The 9861-nt window shown below is 36.3% G+C and overlaps 1 protein-coding gene across 1 annotated transcript; it reads right to left on the bottom strand.

Annotated features, from left to right (window-relative positions):
• Positions 1-258: 258 nt before the first annotated feature.
• Positions 259-9642, bottom strand: LOC128495066 (prostaglandin reductase 1-like). Its single transcript, XM_053465852.1, has 10 exons — positions 9522-9642; positions 7763-7877; positions 6505-6550; positions 5991-6050; positions 5036-5203; positions 4221-4338; positions 3168-3323; positions 2216-2321; positions 1279-1403; positions 259-459 (listed from the first exon to the last, which is right to left on the bottom strand). The coding sequence occupies exons 2-10, from the start codon at positions 7866-7868 to the stop codon at positions 349-351; spliced, it is 996 nt and encodes a 331-aa protein (XP_053321827.1). The 5' UTR covers positions 7869-7877; positions 9522-9642; the 3' UTR covers positions 259-348.
• Between the last annotated feature and the right edge of the window lie 219 nt (positions 9643-9861).

The following is a 9861-nucleotide window of genomic DNA, read 5'->3' as shown; positions in this document are numbered from 1 at the left end:
CGTTTCCGCAGAATGGCATAAGGCTGGATTGGAGAAGATTAAATAGACTTCCAGACCCTCCCACAAATTCAGGCAATGCCTTTAACACAATAATTTGAATTCCCTATTTCATTGCTCCAAAACAGGACCAATGAATATATGTGAAATTCAACAGTGGTCTAATCCTTCTCATTGACATAGCTTTATGGCACCCCGTAATTGCATTGCCAATACAGACCACTGATACAGGAGAAGTGAGAAGACACAAAATACAGCATACAAGCATCATGTATTTCTTTATTAAGTGCTTTATTTAGTAGCTCAAAATAAAGTATCTGCTTGCACATTGGTAAAACACAAAGATAATTATTAAACCTTTATAACAGCTTTCCCAATGTTTTCTCCTTTAAGCATCCCAATAAAGCCAGCTGGCATGTTTTCAAAGCCATTTGTCACGTGTTCATGGTATTTAAGCTTCCCCTGGTTTACAAAAAAGGACAAAAAAATGTAAGCATTAAAAATATGGTCTTTATTTGTTATACTTTATTAACACATGTGTATTCATTTATGTTTCAATTAATTTAACCATGGCAAACTCCAGTGCAACATTTATAGGTGGGGGTCACTGTTTGATGACTTAATAACGGGCCTTGTCAATAGTGTATAAAAATATCTACGGGGTCTATTCACTAATACCGTAAGTCAAGGGGTAACTTGACTCCAGTCCCTCATTTATAAGTGCAATTATAAATATTTGCACCTATTGCAAACCCCTATTGGGGTTAAGTGATGGTTAAAAACAAAGAAAACACATAATTCGGGGGCACAAATACAAGATCCATTCTACACCCTATTCCAGCAAATTTTAAAATTGCCCCTTTTGCATGTATGTAAAATACCGATCTCAAGTGGTTAGAAGATGTATCCTCTGTTTACTTTAATGGGACTCCATTGAATAAGTGGTCATATTTATACAAACCTCAACGTATAAACCAAAAGAAGGCAAAGAAATTGCATTGACAAAACGTCCTGTTGAAAAGGGAAAAGGTATCTAAATATTATGAGAAAATCTGGTTTCCTTGGATCAATGGCACATACATTATCTGTTACGTATTCTAACACTTAGAGGGTATTGGCGAAAGCTGACAAAACAACAGTCCTTAGTTCTATCCTATAATGGACAAGTAATCTAAAGTCACGCCACATTAAAGATGTTATTTTCTCAGTATGGTCCAGAGTATGTGCACAACAGGGATTTTTTTATTATTTATTTACAGAGAAAGAATAGGAAATTATTACCTCCACAACCCACTCCAAGAGTTGTTTCTGGCCTTCCTGATGCTGTGGTTTGTCCTCCCAGCTACTCACTAGAAACCCTTCCATGCGAAGTTGTTTAAAGAGTAAATAAGGTTGTATGAATGGTCCTATAGGGGAAAGATATTCATAAATTCAATAAATGGAAGCTGGATTATACATTGCCGATGTGCATAAGTGCTTCATCAGGTCAGTTTCTTTGTACCCAAGAATGACATGTGGCCACACCCACTCTTTGCCCACATTCCCTCCCACAAATGACACTCTGGGACTAGGCCCACCCCTGTACTAAGCCACTCCCCCAAGAGGGAGGTGCACCAAGTAGCCTGCCCTGTAAAGTTGCTAGGTATGCTGACGGATAGCCAAGGGTTACAAAATACACTTGAACAATCTTTAAACCTATAAATATCAGATGTGTTCTCCGGCCCCAAAAAGTCCATGTCTCCGAGTCTTTTTGTGTTGCCTTGAAAGGAGATGCAACTAATATTAATGGACTCTTCATTTAGGAACTCCTGCAGTTATGCTTTGTCCAACCTTTTGACAGTAATCTTAAATGAGAATCGCAGGCAATGATAGTCCAAAACATTTAGCTAGGCAAGAATTCAGTTTCTTTATATTCAGAATATATTCAGAGACTTTAAAAAAAAATAAGCTTGACTAATCTCCCTACATTTCCCTGTTTTAAGATATAAAATAGTAACGTTCGGTCTAAATTACACAATGTTTATTAAAAACAAATGTTGACTAACTCATTACATTTTACAGTAAATATAGGTTTGAACAACAAATAACTGATGATCATGCACTTAAGATTAGTGTGAAATGTTGACAAGGTTGAAGCGAAGAAGCTTTAGGGCTTTCTGAATATTTTTAGGTGCATTCAGAAAGGTTTGTTGCCTGAACGTCAAGTTTAACCACATACCTGTTTGAGGCACTGAATCGTTGTACATGGAGATAGCCCCGCACACAGCAATTCTTCCAAAGTTTTTCATTTGTTGCAGAGCTGTATCTGCATATGTTCCACCAACCTTAAAATATACAGATATATCGCATTGTATACACAGTTACACAAAGAGCCAGTGTGACCAATGCCCTATTTTAAATATAATATATATATATATATATATATATATATATATATATATATATATATATATATATATATTATATGTGTGTCTGTGTAAACCCAACACATACCGTGTGAGTGCTAAACAAAAGAGGGCAGCACAAAACCTATTTAGAAGCTCAAAGTTTTGGAGTATTTAAACAGAACTCATTCAACTGTAGTGTTAACCCATCACAGATAAATGATGGCAATGCTTTTGTCAATTCACCTTAACACTTTTACAATAGTTCATATAAAAATGAAGGACAAATGTAGTCACACACATATGAATGTGTATGAATGTTAATGCATATGAATAAAGGATATATTGAAAGTTATCTAAAACCAAATATTTCTGTATAGAAATGTCAGCAATTACACAAAAGCATATGAAGTGCAGTATCTCTACTGACATGCCCCATGTTCTTTAAAAAGGGATTTTATGTTAAACCCCCTTTTATATTAAGAATATTTTTGAATGGTCATTACGACATAATAGTAGAAGCTAGAACATCCCCAATAGGGATGGTGCAGGAAAATGTCCCGCAGGAGTCAATGGGAGCCCACACAGTGCGCATCCATTCACCCAGTGCTTGTAAACTTATTACATGGTAGCATTTGTAACTGTACCAGTCCCTTCCAGAGGCATCCAGTACTTTTCCCAATAACAGGGTTTTTTTTGTCACTGACCCCTGCCCTTCCTGATTTGCAAACCTATAATGTTGGAGATTAAGGCACTGTTTAAAATGTTTCAAAAATATAAACTTACATTCTCAAAATAACAATCGTATCCCTCTGGAGATGCTTGTTTCAGAGCTTCCTCCAAAGAGCTCACTGTCTTGTAGTTAAAGGCTTCATCAAAACCAATTTCCTTTAGATAGGCAATTTTGTCATCTGAGCCAGCAGATCCAACTGCCTTACACCCCTGATCAGGAATACAAGTAGTTCAAATTAGCACAAGCAAAAATGGCTTTATTCAACATTGGAAATATAATTGTAAAGGTTGTTCACCGCAACATAGTTTGAAGACTTCATGTAATACTTTTCTACCTAATAAATGTTAGGTGTCCTGGTTATCACAAAATAGAGATCGTAACTTCTGCTCTTATCACTTCAGGGCACGATGGCAGCCGACTCAATGCTGTCAGAGGTATGCGAGTTCTCTTATCAACAACACGTTCTTCTTGACCATTATGCTTTACTTTGCCGTTTTGTGCATCAGCCAGAAAATCATGTAAGATTGGGATGATTATTGTCATATTAACAACAAAACCAACAAAGTATTCATTGTATATAACACACTGGATTACAATCAAGCATTTGCTAAGCAAAGTTAACAAAAATTTGGAATTCCACCGAAAATGTCCGCTATAAAAATATTTTATAATAATATGCTGTTACCAAATCATATGATAGATATGAGTTTATATTCCCTTAGCGAGGCATCGTGCCCACAAGGACTTGGTCATCTCACAGTAGTGATGTATCCTGGCTTAGGGCAACTAGGTCTAGGGCAGCAAGTTCAGGGAGACAACAGTAGTTATGACATCATATGCCTATGCACAGGCCCATTTATTGTATTTGGGATGCCTTCTGCAGGGGGTAGAGAGTGAAGAAGCTGCCCTAGGCCAGCTCCAAAGGAAAAACACATCACTGTCTCATAGTATTTACTATTGAGTGTTAGGAGTTATCTCAGAGAAACTTGTCAGGTCTCTGTGCACCCCCACTTTTCCATCCACTGCTCATGATCATGGATATCTAATGGCAAATGCATAGAAATCAAAGTGGTCACAACCTAGTCAGTTGCTCTTAGTTTACTTACCTTGATTTTTGCAATCTGTCCAACTACAGAGCCAACAGCTCCAGCTGCACAGTTGACAAGGACAACTTCCCCGTGTTTTGGCTTGCATATTTCTAACAGGCCAATATAAGCTGTCATTCTATGGAGAATATAAGAAAACATAAAAAATGGTAGATTTCTCCATATTGTTATGTGCAAATTATTTAATATATTAGATGGTCTGGATTTAATATTTAAAATTATTTTTAGTCTTTTCACTGTTTGGGTAACCTAACCCATTCACACAAATATGCGATTGTTTTCCACCCCTAGCCCATCCACTTTTGAGGGTTATAACTCCTCGTTATAACTCAAGCTGAGGGCCCTGTGCCAATGACTTGTGGCTGTTGTCCATAAAAGCATATAAGGTGATTTTTATTTCAACAATATTACTTATATAAATGTAAATGCCAGAATGTGTTTTTTTTATTCATTTATTTTGGGAAGGAAGGAAGTTTTGACAGTGGGAATTGGGGGCACTGCTGACATCACATTGATAGATGCATGCAGAGATCAGACTTTTCTAATCTTTATTTTACATATAGAGAAGCTGTCAGTCGGCCACTGACATCACAGTATTCTCCCAAACTAAGCCTCATATATAAGTCTAAAAGCCTCACTTAAAAACACAAGCCTTCTGTGTGTAGGCAATAGAATGCTGCAGGCCCATTTTTCTGTTATCGCTTTTAGCAGATATGTGGTTGGCACTTTGACCTTGCAGTCAACAGGTTATGATTAATTTATGATTGTAATTTATGATGGACTATGGACTAATAAGAGTTGCTATTGGAATTTACCCAGGCATGCCAAGTACTCCCAGCGCCAATGACTTGGGAAGATTCTCTGGCCAGTTAGAAGGCAGTGCACGAAGCCCTTTACCATCTGATATGAAGTGAGTTGTCCACCCAGCATATGCAACGAAATAGCCACCTACAGGGAAGTCAGGATTTTTACTTTCAATTACCCTGAAAACAAGGAGAAAACATGGTCAGCAAAATCAATTAACGCAGCGAAAGCAATAAAATTTATATGGCCTTATTTATAGAAGATCAAGAAACTGGGTAATAGGGACTATCACGTCATGGCATCAGTGATGTTCCACCTCTACAGAGGGATTCTCCATAGCAGAGCCTGGATTATTTTAACATTAACGAATTATACAGTTATTAACAGTTATGCGGATATTAAATACAAACAGCCTTTTGCACCACCCTTTAAAATGGATTTTCAATAATCTATACATTGCCATAAGATTTGTTTTTAAATGCACCACAATAGGTTTAATGTTTTTAATAACATTGACAATTTTCTGGTAGAACAAAATATACGTGACAGCGTTCTAATCTAATGCAATATTATGACAAGCTATAATGATGTTTGGAGAGTCGGAGAGTCTGGTTATATGCAGTATTTGGTGTGTGTGTTGGTGTATAGTAACTGGTCCCAGTAAATGTATGTGTGTTAGAATGTCAGGGATAAGCCTCGACTTATTGGTTTGAGGAAGAGGATGTAGACTTGTGCACGTACTGTGTGCGCAAACGTTAGGGTGAGTGGGTGTTAGAGCAGGTTTGACCATTAGTATTAGTGTGTGTTTTTACGTTACGGGAGAGCCAAACAAATGCAGCACCAAAATTTCACTACCGCTAGGCTCGCCCCTGACCTTAGCTATATTAAAAATATGGAATGTACAATTAAGAGAAAGAAATATAATGCAGTTGTTTTATTAAAGACCCAAATTCGCTTGAAATTTACCTGGCAACTTGTGATCCCATCATAACATCACCATCCTTCAACCTTAGTTTGCTGTATGGCCTGGTAGAAAAGAAAAACCAGACAAGTTAAACATACACATATTCAAAACAGGATAAATATATTAAAATGAAAAGTATGACAAAATGGCAAAGAGGTCTATTCACTAAAAAGCTGAGTGGTCAAATGAGTTATGGATTTACTTGACCGACCAGACTCATCTGAGGTGGGAATGCCCTCATATGCTAACACCAACAAAGCAACACACTCATGTTCACCAATAGGATTATGTCCTCCACAATTGAGAGAGCGCTGATTGATTCTGCAGCCATCATGTATGAGGTATGTGGTTGGCTCCTGGGTTTAATTTTTTTCAACCACTTAACATGCATGTTTGCCACTGAAGGGTTATATATGTGATATTTTCCACTTTCTGGTATTTAATATGGTGATTGCTTACATTTACTAAAATGCTTAGAAACATTTTTTCTTTAAATACCATACATTACTGTGTTACCTCATATATGGGTCCACACTCAGAAATTCAGATTCCAGCAACAGCTCTGAAAAAGTTCAAAATAAAGAATATCACATAGGTTTCCACTGCAAAAAAACATAATTTTTATTTTAACAGTCTACTTAGAGATGCACAGTATTAACTGCGCAACGTTAACTGCAAAATCCGTAAAGTTCAAGCACTGTTACTAAATGTCATGGATTCATTTCAACTATTTTTCTAAATCAACCTTTGCTTATACTATAACCTTATACCAATATAAAATAGCCCTAGTATTCTGAGGAACTATTATAGGCTATACTGTATACAACTTCTTACCCTTGGCTGCTAACATAATTTAAAAAAAACAAAGAATACGTAATATCAGATGTCATTGTGTTTTACTGTAAAGAACTAAAGTGTCACAAAGAATGAAACTAAACCTTTACATTGTGTTCTCCCTAACCTGGCCCCAAAACATGAGTAACATGACAAATGATCCAAGAAAGCCTAGTTCCAAGCATGCTCAATTAGTTGAGCAAAGACAATCAGTAGTATGATTGGTGCAAAAGGGGTAATGTTTGTGTATCAGAATAGTTTAATGATTAGTGTTCCTGAGGCTGATGCAGACACATGTACGGAAGTTGTTTGCCACTCCAGTGGCCCTTAAGCTACTGAATTGATGATGGCATCGATCATTAGCCCACAAACAGGTTAACGCAAACACATTGCCAGCAGCACAAGTAAGAACGAGTAAAAACTTGGTGATCAAAATTTTACAATGTACAGTAGATAGGTAATAATGGTCTTATCTGAATTTTCCATGTGTTGTCTTCTTGATATTGGGAGGATTGACAGTGAAAAGCATGCAGTATTATTTTAAGGAGTCCTAAAAAGACTTAAAACATCAAAACAAGCAGCCTACATCTGAGATCTATCCTGTCTATTGACTATTATTCTGGCGATTGTCTGGCTTTATGTAGAGGTACTCTGATTGCATCCGTTATTACTATAGACAGTTTTTTTTGAAACCCAAAAGACTTTACTGTGCAAAGAAACTGCAGGGTGATTATTACTATAGTGAGAACCGGTAGAAACAGTTCTACCGTACTTTATTGCGTAAAGTATTACAGTGTTCTTGTTTATATACAGTCTGATATTGTTTCATTGTTTGACATATTATGGAGGCATAAAAATGTAACACGTGTAATTTTATCACCTGCCTAAAATTGCTGAATTCTTGCTACACAACTTATACATAAATTGGTTCTAATTTTACCTCCGTCTTTAAGGGATGGTAGTTCGTTCTCTATCAATTTAAAGTCCTCAAGTTTAGGAGCACCTTCAAAATGTCTCACCATAGTCCATGATTTTGCGACAACCATTTTGCCTCCCTGGAACAAACAAACATAAACACAAAAACAATGTGGTATCCAATAAGATATGTTTTCACTGGTCATATTACTCCTGTTAAGTGTATTGCATTTTAAAGAACTTTATATTGCCACAATACTACTAATACGACAAAAGCCCAGAAACAATGATCCAGGGAATATGTCATGAGGATTCATAAATTCTATAAAAGGAACAGTTGTGGGGTTTTGTTCCTATTCAACAATACTTATGTAGGGATTTCCAACACCATACAACCTAATTGTATGATCTGAGCAGCAGGTTTGCGAGATGTGAAAGCAGCGCACATATTGCTCAACTAAACTGTGTACATAATGGATAACCTGGTAAATTCTTTACATTGTTAAAAAAATGTTATCAGTTTTAATAGATAACTATGGTATGACATACTGTAAGCCATCCAGAGCTACAAAACAATGGTTTTCATGTTTGTTTAGGATTTCTTGTACAGGTTATATGTTATGACAGAGAATTCCAGCCAAACTTGTTCAGCTGCATCTCTCGATTACAGAAATACCCAACATGTACGGGTTTTGTCCAAATAGACCATGAAACCATCATTGATGCAGGGTCCTGGCAGATAGGGACAGGAAAGGCAGTGGTACCTGGAGCCCTTCATAATTTCTCTCTTATAGCAGCCTATGCATCTTTTTTTTTTTTTTTTTTTTTTTACCCCTGTGGGGTCAAAGAGGAGGAGAAGAAAATATGGAATGTATAATATGTAAATTTATTTTTGCAAGCTCTCTAGTTAATCAAATACCTGAAATATGCATAGATACAAACACAATGTTTGTAATCACTAGCTTTCCTAACATAACCTGTATATTACAGGCAACGGTTTTGAGTGAAACCATTCAAAAGTCGTTCTGTATTTTAGAAACATTGGAACAGAAATAATAGCATTTCATAACACTAGCTAGAAATGTTCTGCATAAAAAAATAATTATGCTAATATATGAAATTACTGATACATTATTAACTGAGAAACCTGGGTCATGGTGCAGTTTAGAATTTTTTTTAATTTATTGTGGCACCTTTGGGAAAGCCTGTATCTGCCCTTTGGGATGTAGTTGGATCACACTGTTCATAAAATGGCAAATGTTACGATCACTACAGCTGGATTTTAGTTTATTTCTTAAAGGATCACCGGTTGAGGGTTGAGGGGCCAGTACACTGCAAATACCTTTTGCACACTCATTTCTGACACTTTGAAATAATTAACTTCAAAAGTTCCTGAAATACCACAAAACACAAAAAAATATAGTTGCACAGTTGTAATAATTAACTAAAATGTAATTAGCAATATCAGAAAGATGTTTATTTTCTAGGTTTTGAAACACATATGTAATGATTCAAATCTTGCCTAGGATATCCTAATAAGTTCAACTCATGGCGTTCCCAAACCTGCAGGCCTTTAACGTTCCTAATCTTTGATGAAAATACAGGTACTATTAACGTATAAAAACATACAAATGATGACCTCACGCATAAGTATAAAGCAATATGATCAGACTGCTTGTTTCCCAATGAAACCACAATCCAAGTGGTAAATAATGGTTTGAGGATTATATTAAGGATATATTTCTTCTCTTTGGCTGATTAAAATATTAAATATATTGGTTTACCTTATTAAATGTGCTTCTTACGAAAGAATAGGTTCCTGAACTCAAAGGGCCAGCAGTTGTGCTTCTTAGCAGACCTATACACTTCCCTTCACTCTGCAAAGTTATTCACTCCCTTCCCCCCACCTCAACTTCATACAATAGCCATAGAAAAAAGCAAGTGAAATACCAAACCATCTTAAAGGGACATTTACACCAACGTTAAGCCTCAGCAATGTTCACGGAGTTGGAACAAATGAAATAAAAAAAATTATTTAAAAGAAAACAAACAACAAAAAATCATGTGGGGGTCATCATTAGATCTTGCAATATAAAGAAAGAAGGGGACCTGAAACACAGGCCG

The sequence above is a fragment of the Spea bombifrons genome, chromosome 1 (genome assembly GCF_027358695.1).
Source record: "Spea bombifrons isolate aSpeBom1 chromosome 1, aSpeBom1.2.pri, whole genome shotgun sequence".
NCBI lineage: Eukaryota > Metazoa > Chordata > Amphibia > Anura > Pelobatidae > Spea > Spea bombifrons.
This window is presented reverse-complemented; position numbering and strand designations above follow the sequence as displayed.